The 16213-nt window shown below is 36.9% G+C and overlaps 1 protein-coding gene across 1 annotated transcript in view; it reads left to right on the forward strand.

Moving 5' to 3' along the window:
* The window catches only part of SBF2 (SET binding factor 2), a 282057-nt gene that overhangs the window by 171416 nt on the left and 94428 nt on the right, over positions 1-16213 (forward strand). Inside the window, exons 14-16 of the mRNA XM_086612941.1 lie at positions 3056-3260; positions 5551-5660; positions 7161-7310. Of these exons, the coding sequence (XP_086469067.1) occupies positions 3056-3260; positions 5551-5660; positions 7161-7310 (465 nt within the window). The remainder of the gene's footprint in view (positions 1-3055; positions 3261-5550; positions 5661-7160; positions 7311-16213) is intronic.

A 16213-nucleotide genomic window follows, 5' to 3' on the forward strand; every position in this document is an offset into this window, starting at 1 on the left:
ATCCAACCTGACCTTGAACACTTCCAGAGATGGGGCATCTACAGTGTCTCTGGGCAACCTGTTCCAGTGCTTCACCACCCTCTGAGTGAAAATTTTTTTTCTTATATCCGAACTAAATTTGCCCTCTTTCAGTTTAAATCCATTACCCCTTGTCCTATCACTACATGCCCTTGAAAAGGGCATTAAAAAGTCCCTCTCCAGCCTTCCTGTAGGCCCCTTTTAGGTACTGGAAGGCTGCTATAAGATCACCCTGGAGCCTTCTCTTCTCCAGGCTGAACAGCCCCAACTGTCTCAGCCTGTCTTCATGGCAGAGGTGCTCCAGCCCTCGGATCATCTTTGTTGTCCTCCTCTGGACCTGCTCCAGCAGCTCCATGTCCTTCTTGTGTTGCACTAAAGTTTCTTTGAAATCAATCTGTCTTTTAAAAGTTTTGATTTTCCCAAGAGCAAGGGCTGTAATAAGCATATGATTATTGTGGTACTATCCCATAAATGTGCTGCGAACAGTATAATTGTTATTATGATCCTAAATTGCTCCAAAGGAAATGGTGAACATTTATATTTGTTTTCCAGTGGATATAGATCCTTTTAGAATGAAAGACCATATAAAGCATAAGCGCATGTGCATATGTGCAACTTTTCACTTATGTTATTTCTTAAGATCGGTGTGAAAACCAATTCGTTTTAGTGTTTTCTTACGATGAGATTTATTTATGCCATTGAAATTGACCCGCTACTTCACTACCACTAAGTCAATGACTCAGTGTATTTAAAAGTCAGATTTTTTAGTAGTTATGTATCTTTGAATAAAGTACTGTGATGAGTAACGTTGCTTCTGTAAGTTATACCTAGAGCTGCCTGATTGTAAACTCACTGCATGACATGTTTTGACATCTTGTTCCACAATTTAAATAGTCATCATACTGTAGCTCTTGACAGTCTAGATATCTATGAGAAACAAGGTTTGTTAGGGAGAGATAATATTTGTATTAGTCTAGCTGGTACAAGTGGAAAATCTAGACAAGCTTTTGGCATGTACTGCTTCAGTAGTCGAAGACCTGCGTTCCTAATAGCATATACAGCTGGGATATAGGTCTGTGATGGCCAAAATTAAAGTAACTCTTTCTGTATCTTTTCTCTGGATCTCTCTTCTCCATGAAATGGAATGTGGAGTAGTTATTCTCCCTTTCTGACTTTTTCTGCTCTATGTCATTTGATAGCCCCTGCTGAGATTGTGTTCCCTTTCTCTGCTTTGCTTCTCCTGGAATCTGCTCCTCTCATTCCCCTAGCTAGATTTTTGGCTTGTTTCACTAAACTTTACTCTGCAGAGAATTTGTGTGGCTAAGTTGCTGGTTTGTTTTGACTGCTATTTCTCAAGTTGATGCATTTGATCTCCGTGTTTTCTTTTGCTCCTGTAAACGAAAGTATCAAGCTAGCTCCTGTTTACAAGTTTTATTGCAAACTAGTTGTGCTTGTACAACAGAAACCTAATTGACTGAGTAGCACTCTTTGGCAGTGGTACTTAGCCAGTAATAAGTAACAGCATCGAGTCAAATTGGAAAACAGTGAATTAAAACATGATTAATGATAACCCCTGGTATATGAATGAAGAAATGAAAATATCCTTGTTTGTTTGTTTGATCGTTACACTCCTCAAGATGTGAGATGTGATCTTCAAGACCTGAGATGTGGTAGAATCCTTGTGGAACATGTAGATCTTGACTCTGTTTTGTAGAAGGTTCAACCTGAAGCCAGAAAAAAAATATAGGAAAAGTTATCAAACATTTGAAGAAAAAAATTAAAAGGAATGGTGAATTTTCGTATCTTTTTCTCTTCAGGATGTCTTTGTGTAAAGTGTGTTTTAAACAAGCTGAAATGAATGTGGAGGCCGTTGGGTGAAACTTAGTGGTTTGTGATGTACATGGTCCTTCTGATTGCTGAACAGCAGAGGCAGAAGATGCATGTCCGCATGTAGGAACGCATATTGCACTGATACTGCGTCTGGTATTGGCGAACACCAACAGAGTTTACCTGCATAGAGCAAGTCTTCAAATATCCCATATACAGTCATCTCTGTTTTATGACACGGGGTATATTTTGCTAATGTCTGCAGCATTACAGTATTGTGTGATAATGTCAAGATCAAGACATATAATAATTACGTAGTAATTGCAATTAGTAATTACAACAATTATTTTGGCAAAACAAGTAAGTCAGCGTTCTGCAATGTGAAACTGAATTTTAAAATTTTTTTAAATTGTGAATAAGCCTTTTTGAGGGCTGCTTATTACATTTGCTTTTAAAGAAAAAGAAAACAAAGACCATAGAAGAGTGAGTGAAAAACCATTGTAGGCAAACATTTATTTTCACAGTGGATATTCAGATAGTTCTGAAACAATAGAAATGTTTTCTATCCTTTGAGAACACTAGAAAATCTGATGTGACAGCTTCTTTTTACTTCCTTTGTAGTTTAGGCTCATCATATATTCTCTTTGATCAGCAGTATTAACTTTTTTCATTTTTTTTTAGTGCAAACAGTTAGCTGTGTGACATGTTTTTGTGGGACATACAAAAGATAAAAAATTGGTCCCTTATGAGGGGTGGCCATAATTTGATACAACATGGTGGAAAAGTGAATTTTCACTTTGTAGTCTTGATCAAGATGAGAGTATTTCTCAGTAGTCAGTGACGAGATTGTATGTTTTAATATTCTTCAACCCTCTTTCTACTGAAGAGCTTGTCAAACTCATTTCTATTCAAGTCCTCAATATTCACTGCATAAAATCAAACTAAGTTAAACGGTGATTTTTTTTTTATTTTATTTTTGAATTTTGCGTGTTGACAAAAATAATGTTATAAAAACCTTTAACAAAGTTGGAAGTATTACAGATAATGAATCAAGAGTGATACAAATAGGAAACGTTATTAATCAGCTGCATTAGATACTTGGCTTCTTAATCTGTCATGTATGGCAGATACACAAAACAGCAATACAATTGGATGAGACAGATGGTAACACTATGTAATATGTTTGTGTGTTTTTTCCTTTGACCTGCAGGAGAACCCAAATCCCCACATAGCATTCCAGAAAGTGCCACGGCCCACGGAGGGCTCCCACTTGCGGGTTCACATCCTCCCTTTCCCTCGAATCAATGAGTGCCGGGTGCAGGAGCTCCTCCAGGAAGGCCTCTCAAGGAGCCAGGGTGCCCCCCCTGCCACCCGGGGGGACAAGAAGTGCGTTGTTCCAGCCGGTCCCCCTGTTGGTATGTGTACTTGTTCTCTGACTTACCTGTTTGCCTTCACGTCTCATGAGTTGAATGTATAACTAGCACGGCTGCAATGGTTGCTCCCAGTTTCATATTAATACGGTATTTTTAGTGAACATAGTAACCTTTAGTACATAGACTTGTGTGTTTGCCTTTGCAATTTTAAAAGCCCTTTTGCATCAGCCCTTACTAAGAAGCCAAACATCCAGAGTGTGAGTGGCATAATTACTAACAACAAAAAAGGATTTGATCTGAGATAGACTGAACTATTAAATTAGATAGTCTGCTTGTCTAGGTCTGATGAATATCATCATTAGGTTGCTTGTAGGACTGGCTGAACCAAGCTTTGAACTTTGATACTAGTGGAAGGCATGTAAATTACTGGAAAAAAAGCAGGGAACAAACATAGCATCTGTCTCAAATATACCTGTATTTCAATATAAATGTAGACATTGTAGGCCTGTCTGTTTAATTTTAATGCTAGAAAAATTCTTAGTCATAGTCATATTCATCAGTGTGAATAATGGCGTAAACAAGTGTGTTTAGTAAACTTGCAGAGCACATGAAGCTGGCAGAGCTTGCAAAACTTTTGAAGGATGGCATCAGAATTCAAGTCAATCTTGAAAAATCAGAGATCTCGTCTCTGTTGAATGTTATCCTTCTCTAATGTTTTTCTTCAAATAAGGTATTGCACTTGCATAGGCAGGATCAGCTCATTAGGCAACAGTTCTTCAGAAACTAATTTGGGGGTTATAGTGATCATAGGGCAAACATGACCCAACTATATCAAGCTATTGCAAAAAAGACAAACATCTTAGTAGGATGTATAAACAGGAGTACAGTCAGTGAACCCCATGGAGAAATCTTTTCGTTGTACTCAGTAAGACCTTAGCTGGATAGTTTGTATCCATTTTTGGACACTGGAAGACTGTCTCCGTTTTTGGTTCTGTTGGAGAGAGTCCAGAAGAAAGCAACAAGAATGACCAGTGGTCTGGAGAATGTGACCTACAAGGAAAGATGGAGAGTTGTTTAGACTGAAAAACAGAAGACTGAGGGAACACATAATAGCAGTCTTCAGTTTCATAAGAGGCCATTAAAAAAAGAAAGGGAATAATCTCTAGTGATAAGAAATAATGGGTTTAATTGCAGCATAAAAGTAGAGTTATTTGTCAGGAAAAAAACTTGGTAAAATGGGGACTGTGAGGCAGTTGAATGGATTTCTTATGAAGCCATGGAGTGTCTGTTATCACAGAACATTGGGAACTTATTAGACAAACATGAGAAATAACATAAATACTGTTGATCCTGTCTAGGGACAGCAGGATGAACTAGGTGGCCTCTTGAGGCCCCTTCCAGGCCTGTTTCTCTTTGAGTTTATGTAATAAGAGGAGAAACTCTATTCACCTGCCTTTGCTGTTGACTCTATCATTGAATCTGTTACTTACAGGAAATTTAAAGGATATGTGCATGTGTTCTGCTGTCTTTTTTTTAAAGGCTAGATTCAAGAGAACGTTTTCTTTCTTAATATTGATTTTTATGTCAAAGTTTGTGGTTTTTTGTTGTGGTTTTATTTCAAGGAACAGCTTTCACACACATACTCCCTGCTGTCCTGTGTGTCAAAATCCCTGGATATTAGGAGCTCATTATTGTCTTCAAGAAGGGCATATTCTGCATTTATATTCTGTTTACTTGACACCAAGGAGAAAAAGAGAATGTTAGTTCTTCCATTCTGAATTTTCTTGAAAATTCAGAGCTAAACACTGCATTAAGAAAATAATCTTTAGATCTGATCAAATTGGAATCTAGATAAGAGAACAAGTTTGTCAGATTTTATTCCATGTCACAGAATTCTTGGCATGGCCCATTAATTTCCTAGGGAAAAATAGTCATCTGCTGCTAGGAAATATGCAAGTTGCATAGTACACTGCAGAACACACACTCATATATGTTTTTTTTTATTAATTTTTATTTATTTAGATATTTCATTATTATATTAGAGGTTGGAATCTCTTTGTGCCTATATGGCACAAATGGAACAAGTATTAAAGAGAATCAACTGCTCTAGTTAAAATTCAGAGCACTTTTTTTCTTAAGGTAATATAGGAAAACCAAAGATTTAGGATATTATGTTCCCATCTGTATATGCCTACTAATGGTATTTGCTTAACAGAACAAAATGGAAGGCACGTTACATTCTTCAATTTTTTTTAAAAAGAACTTTCTGGTGTTCTTTGTGACTCTTGCAGAAGACGTTTCACAGATGTATATTCTTCTTTTTCTTTGTTAGTTTCCATAATGGAAAAAGGAAGCACAATTTTCAACAGTGCACAAAGGCTGGAAGTTGTTAGAAACTGCATCTTGTTCATTTTTGAAAACAAATTTTTGGAGACTGAAAAGGTAATGAAATGAAATTTTAATTTTCCCGAATAAGCCTCCATTCTGTTAATGGGCAAATGGAGACTGAACTTGTCGCAAAGTACATTTTGAAGTCTTGTTTCAAATATTAATGATTATTTTAACCATTTAATGAAAGAAGGAAGCAATAAAACTAATCATCTAAATGCTGTGTGTCATGTGAAGCTAAAGGATTTGAAAATCCGTAATACTGCGTGGGTGTGTTGATGCCTTTTTTGCTGATTTATATTACCATTATAAATAGTATTGTCCACATGATTTCTTTTAAAAAGAGGTATGTATTCATCTAACGGTATTGTTTAGGAGGAATGCAAACAAAAAGCATACATAGACGTTTCAGTGTTTGTCAACCAATGCTCTTTTGAAATTTTCAGTACAGTAAATTTTACTAGTTTTAAAAATCAATGATTTGATAGAACTCAGAGGTGAAAGTAAATATTTGACATCTCTGTCTTCACTAAAATGTGCTAGTGAGTTATCATCCGTGACATTCTTACTTTTTAATATTAAGAAGTTGCCAGGTTTTGTAGATTCTGTCCATAAAGTTTTCAATTATCAATTCTAGAACAATCACTCAAACTTATGCTCAAATCTAATTATACATATGAAAATGACTGTAAAATTATTTTAAGAGATTTTTTGATTTATCGAAAAAGTATCACCTGTATAAATCTGAGGCTGTGCAGCTCAGTAGAACGACTGTTTCTTAGTTTACAAGTTATGTTATGGAAATGTGTATGGGAAAAGTCCTAATAAAATGTGTAGCTCTTTTTTTTTAAAAAGAATTTTGATGCATGTGTAACAGTAGTTTTTAACCTCTGTCAACTTACAGGCATTTAGAAAATTTCAGTGGTTTTTTGTCCCCCTGCATTGTAAATGTGTCCTTAGACAGTAGGCTGCCTTTTCTTATTTATCTGTTACCACCCATTAAATCTAGTCTGAAGGGCCACAGTTGATAATCACTGATGTAGCACTTGCTGTATCTTTAAAAAATTTGCATAAATATTATATTGACACTGGTTTAGAGTAAATCGCGTAACAGTCTTGTGGCCTCATTGCTATGAGAGGTATGCCAGTTCTAAAACCATTTCCTGTTCACTGCTTATTGGAAGACATGCTGGTTGGCCTTGTTATGCTAACTCAAGACCTGGCATGGCTGGTACAGAGCAGAGCACTTGCTTTCATGCATGGTAATTGGTTTCTGATTTCATATCCGTTCAATGCCTGCCTGTATTCAGTCACTTCTCTTTACAGATGTAGGTGAGAAACGCTGTTTAATGCATTAGAAAAAAAGATGGGAAAAATTCAATACTTATTAACTCAAGCTAAATCCACCATTATGTGAAAGTTTGATATTCAAGCTAATGAGTGATTTCCAAAGTTATTCTTTACTGTTGCTTGTAGTTTCTTAATAACGAATGATACTCAACGAATAGCGCAATTTAATTTCATTTCCATAAAGTTAGATTTTCTTGTCTCCAGACCCTGCCCGCAGCTCTGAGAGCCCTAAAAGGAAAGGCAGCTCGGCACTGCCTGACACAGGAATTAGGCCAGCACGTTAAACAAAATCGAGCGATACTGGACCATCAGCAGTTTGACTACATTGTGCGAATGATGAACTGTGCTTTGCAGGTACAGTATGTGAAGGTTTTGGTCTTCAGTTGTCTATGTTTTGTTACTATGATAAGCAAAAAGTTTTTTAGAGTGATGTGGAGAAGCAAAATAATTAAATTATAGGACCACGTGCTACAATGATGTAGCAGATAGTACTTGAGAGTGAATTTAAGGTATTTTGGATATAAGGATGTATGTGGTATTTGGATTTAAGGATAAAGGACAAAATACTCAGGTCTATGAAGATCTGCCTGATAGGAAAACCATGAAGAAAACCATTCCCATTATTAATAATTTAGATATATTTTAGTTTTGATAAGTATTCAAATGATTTATCTTAATGACTTTTTAAGTACTTTTTTAATGAATGGGTGTTAGCTTTTCCAGGTCATTTTCAGCTCTGAGCTCCTAAAACCTGTATTACCCACTGCTCAGTTAAAAAAAAACCATGAGTTTGTTCTCTTTGCATCACAAGCACAAACATACTTCAGGAAGAAAGCATACTTTCTGCTTGCATGGTTCATGGTGGTGGTTCTACTTGTTACAGTGACATCATAGTTTGTCAGAGACTCACTGAAGGTGTTTGCAGTTCATCTACTAAGTTATTCTACTGATAAATTGCATGATTTCATGCTGAATAAACATCAACATATGGTGGCAGCTACCCATGAGAGTGAAATGTGTGGATGACTACTTCTGACTTTTATTTGAATTATTGTTCTGTTTTAGCTTTACTTGTTGGCAATTCATTGTCACAAATATTTTATAGATATTGGTGTTTTCAGTCTGATACCTGAGAATGTAGTAGTATTTTTTTTTAATTTGCAATATGATCACCTTTGGTTATAATTTGCCTCTTGTTGCCCCTGTGTAAGTTATTTTATCAAATCAGGGTTTTGATTGAGACGTTGGTATTTTAACACCACTCTCTAAGCTAAAAACGCCTGAAATTATTTTGCAGCAGTCTGTTGACCGTATTTTTAAAAAGGTGAGTGCTAAATACAGCTTTCATTTGAGTATAGAAATAAATTAGCATTGACTGAGAAAATGCTACCTCAGATCACCATCAAATATAAGTTTTGTTGTCTGTTGTATTTCTTATTTAGTCACAATAGATGTTTTTCTGCTATTTGGAACAAAACTCAACTTTGCCTGAGCAGTGATCTTTGGAGTAAAATTACCTGCAGTTAACAGATTAAAAGTGAAGTCAGCTGACTAAAATTGCACAACATGTACCAGAGTGTGCTTTTTTGGCACAGGCATTGGCCTTTTCCAAGCTCTAAATTTAGCCTTAGTGTTGGGAGAAAAGTTGAACTTACCTGTGAAACTGTATTTCTCTGCCCAAAATCACGACCAATGGAATACTGCACCTGCTGTATATTCCAGAGTTGGAAATTTTCTTTCAAACCAGAAAACAGAATTGTTTAGATGTGCCACAGAATTTGCTCCTACTTCTTTGATGGATCCTGGGAAAAAAAATTGAGATGATTTTAGAAAAAAGGAATGGAATATAAATCCCTCTTATTTGCCATTTCTTAGTACAAAACAGATGGCAGAAGAAAATAGGGTGTTGAGGAAACTTCATTTGCTGAGGAAAGATACTGACATCACCTTTTAATGAAGCAATAAAATCCAGTTTTTCTCTAGGAGAAAAATACTATTTTTCTTCCCAGTGATTTGAAGACCCAGGAAGGACCCTAACGTTCATAGAAATGAATGTCTGAAGTCTTACTGAAGTTCACATAGAATGTCATTTTTCTCAATAAAGCTAGCAAATAAATCATGCAGAGAAAATGGATAAATAAAGTAAGGAGACACAGTTTTTATGCTTTTTTCCCTCAATAGTATTTTCATATCTTTGAAAATATAAAATGTAAATTTCTGTTTCTCAGAAAGTATGAAAACATCTGAACTCCTGACACTGGGCAGCTGGTTAGAAGCAAGTATTTAGTACATTTACATCTACTTTTATGACGTATGAAATTATTTATAATAAGATAAAAAATAAAAGCATGATTTATAATTTGTTTGTGCACTTTATTCAACTGTATTATTTGGACCAATATGTGAATTGTAACATTTTGAAGCTTCTCTTTATTGGTTCAAGAAAAAAAAAAACAACATATCAAGAACTTGTTTGCCCTTGCTGCAGTGGTTCTCGGCAAGTCAGCGTTGTGCTACAGACACGAGTTCTGTTAGCTGCAGGCTGCAAGACCAAGCAGTTTAAACAGTGTCTACTGAAAAGGTACAAAAATCGGGTTTAAGAAATGTGGTCTTAACTGGAGATGTGTTCAAGCTTTAAGGAAATACCATGTTAATTATGATGGAATTTTTGATGGACTGTTAGATTGCAGTATTGCTTTAAGACCTCACTGAACTACTGGAATTGTAGAAAAAGTCTCAATTGTACCACCAGTCGTCTTGACACGGGAGTTTTATGTTACTGTTATTTCATGTTCCCATTGGCTTCTGTAAGATACCAGTGAAAATACTGCTGTGGTCGGGAGGCATGTAGCAGCTGATACAAAAGCTGAGAGGAAGGGAAGGCCCCGGCATAGTCCATAGGTGAGGCAGAGCCCTGGCTCTCTGCGCTGGGTTGAGCTGGGATGTGTGCACAGCAAGCCTCAGCCCGATGGTTTTCCCTGGGAAATACCAGTCTCTGGGGGCTCGCTTGCTCATGCAGACAGGAAATCTAATTCTCTCCAGTCACCAAACCTCTGCTACTGATAATGTGAATTGTTGCAAACCATGTGTATTTCAAGAAATTCAGGTTGGCTGTTTCTGAAAGTGTTTTTTGAACAAGAAACTGTGTTGCTGGCATGTGCTGAATTCTGTGTCTTACTGGGTACATGCTGCATATTACAAAACCAGGAAGATTGCTTTCTGCAAGTTTATTGTGGATCCCTCCGTTAACTAGTGAATGTTTTCCTGGTTGTTTAATGTCAGATTTTTTCTTTTAATAGAATGTATTCTCTTGTTTTACTGGAGTCCATAAAAATAAAGGTCAGATGCCTTTCCAGAGCTTCTGTATACTCGTTTTGTAGATGAAGAGAAGTATGTTAACAAAATACTAGTAATAATCCCACCATGTATATTGTTGCTGGTCTCACTGTATGTGGTGCGACGTGTCTGCTACCACAGTGCTTGAGAATAGATTAAGGAAGAGGAGTAAAATATTCATACAATTGCTTCAAGTTAATAGCTGTTTTATTTTAGTGAAAAATTACTTGGGCTGTATTGTTCCAAATACCTTATCTCTAGCCATGTTGCAAATGGGAGATGGGAGGGTGATGTTTTACTGATTTCTCCAGAGATGGCAAAACTTGGGCTTGCCAGATCTCTGGTGTTTGTCAGCTTGAGTCTCTCAGTCCAAGAGCAGCATTCTTTTGAATTGTTCTTTTATAGACTATTTACTATTTTAGTAGGCCTTTAATCTATGGAATAGTACGATAGCATTGCGTATTAATCTGCCTTATTTAGCAGGTAGGCAGCCACAAGTCAAGCCTTGTGGTAGACTTCAGGTGGCTTTGCCAATTTAAGGTAAGGCATGATGCAGTAAGTTAATAGTGAAGTGTTAAAAATATGCTTCACTGTTTCTATTTGTATCTGGGAAGTACTGACAATCTACTGCTGCGGAAATGAAAATGAAAGAAATATTTCTGATTGTTCTTAGTAATAGGAAGATCAAAATGGCATGGAGATTGTATTGCTCATTGGCTAAAGCAGATGTCTTCTAATGAGGGCAATTAAATCCCCAGTTATTTGCTTTTATCTCTTCTAGTCATTTGCCGCTTACTAAAAACTTTGTCATACCCTAAGTTAAAATTTTTCTCCTGACAAGTCATATACTCTGACAAGCATTTTAAATCAGCCTCTAGTTTACTACTCTAATTACAGTAGTGATTAATATCTCTGATAGAGAAGCAGAAGCATTATGTTCTGTTCTGTATGTTAAATACGTAAATTACTGTTAAAAAACATCTCCAGTGGTGTGAAAGCTTAATATATTGATTGATAATTTATTCATACAGATAGCACTGTAATGAGAAAAATGTGAAATTATTTCTCCAGAAACTATTTCCATTGTGTTTACTATCTGCTGCTGTGGTAACCTCAGAATAATTTGCCATTACACATATATTTCTGTTTTAAAAGTTTTTTTTCTCTTTAATTTTCTGCAATGAAATGCTTTCTCTGATGTTTCAGAAAAGACTACTTAACCTTTTTTGCAACTAAAAAGCCTATTCTTTAGCAGAGAAACACTTCTTCTATATAATTGTTTCCAGCAACACATTGTTTTTTTAATACTAGTTAAGAAATACCGGCAAAAAACATCTCAAGGCTCAATTTGCATACTTCTCAATAAATTTATTATAAACAACATGACTTGTCCAGACTTTCAATTTCCTGACTTTCCTCTGGTAGCAGCAAGTGAACTCTGTATTTTGAAACATAGTAGCACTTAATTTGATAAAATGGCAGTAAAGGCAAAAACAGGCCTGAAGATGGTAACTTCTTCCACTGTGTGGGTGGAGAGTACTCGATAATCAGAAACAATTTTTATAATAGAAAGACATTCTAAACAATTTGCATAAAATACTTAACAATAAGGCTTTTGTAAAAAAAAAAAAAAATTCTAGGGAAGGATTGTCTTCAGATAGTTGGAACAGATTAAACTTTTCATTTAAAAGGAAAACTCCAAAACTACAGTGTTGCAATGTAACATTTCCTCCATAATACATCAGTCGGTAATATTGCCTGACTGCATATTAATGCTTTTCTTTGGCAAATGTGGGTCAAATTGGCATGCATATGTGCCCCAGACATCTGGGGTACTTAATGTAAATGTGGTTAGAGTAAGAATAAAGTGCATAAAACTATTAAATACATAAATACTTTCAGAATTGTGGTCTTTAGGTAAAGGAAAAGAATGGGGTCTTCTAATGATGTGATTTAATCTGACTACCTGCTAAGTCATCAATGCTATTTTAGGACCTGATTCACTCCAATGTCACATCTGTGTGAATAAGCATGTGTAGTACCAGTATAACTGAGATAATATCTTTAATTGTAGACAAATTATTCATCATTTTAGTGCTTTAGATAATTTCTGATAGATCACTAGGGCTTTCCATAGTGGCCATAAGCAGATGTTTGTCTTTCAAATAGAATATACTGAGTATTCTAAAAGTATACTTATGGTATACAGTATGAAAAACAATTGTAGGAAGTCTTAGTAGCGTCCAGAGCAAAATTTAAAAAATACCTAACCTGTATTAGGTTACAACAAAGGTATATCTGGGCCAGCATCTGTTCTCCAACAATGGCCAAAAGCAGATGAAAAATAGTATTGATTAATTTTGCCTCTAGAATTTCATTTGTGACTCTTGTGTATCACTTTGGTGTAATGAGGGCCTCTTTCTAGCGCTTACTATACAGTCTGTTGTGAAATAAACTTCAATATGCAAAATTAAAAACAATGACATTCTATACAAATATTAAATTTATTCAGTACGCAAATAACATTTGCATTATATTCTGCCACTACATAAAGTTTAAAAATTGTCAGTCAGTTCTCAGAATTCAGAGGTTTGCGAATGCTGTCCAATAACAAGAAAGATTTTATTACTCCTGAGAGAAAATCAGCCGTGTGTGTGTCATATGATTCAAATTCTTGGCAATATGAAGGTTAAATGAGCTAGCATTTCTCATATTTTATGTTGAAAACTATGTTGCCAAATGTCTTTATTTTGGAGGGTTATAGTAGATTTCTCTCCTTTCAGACTTTTATTCAATGGCCTGCCTTTTGTTAGTTTGATTTGCGTTCCTGGACGTGGAGACTCTCAGAAGTAATGTTTGAACAAAAGTAATATTTGAAAATGTTTTGAGGTATTTTGAAACAGAAAATGTATCAGGAAGAGGAATCATGGGAGTTTAACAGGGCCACACTAAATTCTATTAATTCATCAGTTGTTAACAATCTGATCTTTTTCATCCTGTTAGACATAGTCAAGGAATACCATGACTATGGTGCTTTTTAAGTGAAAAAAAGGAAATTCCAGTATTTAAGGCTTTGACTTGAAACTTCCAGACTTAATTCCATATTGTCCTGCAGATTTTTTTTTTTTTGGTCACAGTGTGCACATCATATAGTTTCTCTGGTCCATGTTTTGTTACCCAAAAAGTAGATATAACAGTTTTTCTATTGTGCTGACTTTTCAGATATCCATCTATAATGTTCCTGACTTATTAAAAGAAGCTGCTATTTCTAAATCTTTCTGATGATGTCTCTTTCCCAAGAAATTCCAAGATATCATTCCACATGTCTGAACTGATGGTTCTCACATGATTTCTCTAGGAAAAAATGGAAGTACAATGTAAAAGATTGTATTACTGATGTGTTTTTATTTTTCCTTTCTTTGCTATGAGGAACATAGTGTTATACTCATCCCATCTCATTGGATGGCCACACAGTCCAGGAAAAATCTGTTCACAGGCATCTTTTTAGAAAATTGAGAAAATACAGTTTCTTTCTTTGTGGGATTACCCACGTACGTATGTCAGTCAACACTGCAGACTTTTTAGCTTTATTACTGCTGCTAGAAGACCATCCCACAGTTACCTACTTTGCAGGTACCAAGGGAGATGACCACCTTGGCATAGCAGTAGCCATTCTTCACTGGGCCAGGACTCTGTGGAGGTGACAGTGTCCAAGTAGTTCATTTTTGCGTCACTTAGGTGGATTTTTTGTGCAGTGGTCTCCACAGAGAGGTGTCTGGCTGGTTCTACATGTATGCCCGGGCACCAAGGTGGTTGTCTCAAGCTGTGTTAAACTGCCTCTGTGGGTTTTAGTGAGGAATTCTTTTAATGACCAGGCAGCAGAAAACTATGTCTGCCTTTCATGCTCACACTTTGCCAGCAGAGGTGTTCAGGAACGAGCTCATGCGTGGCTGGGCACTTCCTAAATCACTGTTTTCCTGCAGGCATCCGAGTCTCTGCTTCTGGTAATCTGAAAGTGTTTGTGTCTTCTGCTTGGACCTACCCTCCATAGCTATTGCCCGAGACTGTTACTTAAAGGAAAAGAGAAGGATTAGCAGTAATGAGTCCCATGGTGTGCTGTCCATACCTACGTCTGCCTTCAGCCTCCCTCTCTCTCGGCTTCTCAGCAAAGCATGTTGCGTTCACACATTCCTCCTCCCCTCCATGTATACGTGTATGCGTGTGCATACGTGAGGCACAAGGGTGTTACAGATATCTGCTATATAGAGAAATATATAGATGTGTACTTATAAATGTAAACTCAGCAGTAATGTGGGAGTTAAAATAATCCCCAAGTCCTGGTATGATCAGAGCAGCCTGCTCAGAGTGTGAGTGAACGTGCGTCACAAACGTACGTCTGGAGGGCTCCGTTTGCGAGGAAACCCTTGGTTTGCCCCAGGCTCTTGCTTCTGACATGAAAAGGGATCAAAAATGCCAGAACAAAAATAATGATAGTGTCCTCCTTTCTGTTGATGTAACTTGCCATAGATATAACTTGTTTCCTATCCTGCAGGACGTGGGGATGTTGATTATGCCTTCGTTATGTTTCTGTGCAGTTATCAGAGCAGGAGTCAGCCTTGTGTTAACAGTCTCTGCTGAATATCTTATTGCAAATATCGAGCAATAGGAGAATGTTGGTTTTAACACAAGAATAAGCAGAAACACACGTGAGCGGCAGCACCACCGGCTCCTCAGACCGGTTGCGGCTTTGGCACCCACCATGAGGCTTCAACCGGGGCTGAGACCAGCCGGAACCTCACAGGGCTGCTGTGCGGCCGAGGTCCTGAGGCAAAATAGCAGCAACAAAAACAGGTACGTTGAGAGCAGTGATGATCTTGAAGAGTTTTCAGCATGTTTTAGCAGGTTTTACATGGCATTTACATAGTAACGTTAGGCAGTTTAGGAAAAAATGTAGGGTATAGTATGCAGACCGCAGACAGCTGGTCTGTGTCTGGATTACATTGATTTCAGTCAGGTCATGTCTGGCTTACAGATAGATAAATAAAAGTGTGATGATAGCCTCTTGAACACAAACATAAGCACCAGAGCGTCAGGCACTGATCGTTCAGTGTGTCACACCAAGTGGCCTCCTCACAGGGCTAAGGAGAGTGGTACAAACCCACCCGTCCCGGTCGGGTCTCTGGGACGTCTGTCTCCTGGAGCAGTCTTTGCTCTTCACGGACATCTCCTGTCACTCGCCGTTGTTCAGTCCTCCTGTATTTGCTGTTAATGCACGGCATGCTCGCATGTGTCTGCGCACACGTAGGTAACTTATGGAAACGATGCAGCTTCTTGGATGGGATAGACTCTGACTGCTCTCAAGTGTTCATTACTGTTAATTATGGCCTTGTGGTTGCCAACTGTTCCTAATAACTCTGTGTTCTAAATATTTTTGGTCGTCTTGATGAAAAGCAGACGTGTGCTTGTACGCTACTCACTGCTGTAAATAAAACAAGTCTGGTTTAGGAATTGTGTTACACTGCTGTGTAGTTGCTCTCTGGCCTGCCTGCGAAAGAGGTGGGCTGATGGAAGGTTGTAAAAAGAAATAAAGGGGGAAAAAAGTCTTTGATGTTGGAAAGAATAGGCATTTTACTAATAGAATAAGTTATATGAAATCGGTGACTTCTGTTTTTACAAGTTTTATATTTAACAAAAATATGGAAGGAATGCATAGAATTTTGTTTTTATTTTAAATTTTATGCATTTAGATAATAAATATTTCAGTTCAGGTATATAGCTCCATATAGGTTTGTGTATCACAATGTTAGATATGTGTACGTGTGCTTAATCCATATTGAGTATCATTTTATGTGTACAATAAGTAACAAAATACTGTATAGTATTTGTGTACCGTACCTGCTCAGTGAACATACCTCTGTGGC

This window comes from Tauraco erythrolophus, chromosome 6 (genome assembly GCF_009769465.1).
Source record: "Tauraco erythrolophus isolate bTauEry1 chromosome 6, bTauEry1.pri, whole genome shotgun sequence".
Taxonomy (NCBI): domain Eukaryota; kingdom Metazoa; phylum Chordata; class Aves; order Musophagiformes; family Musophagidae; genus Tauraco; species Tauraco erythrolophus.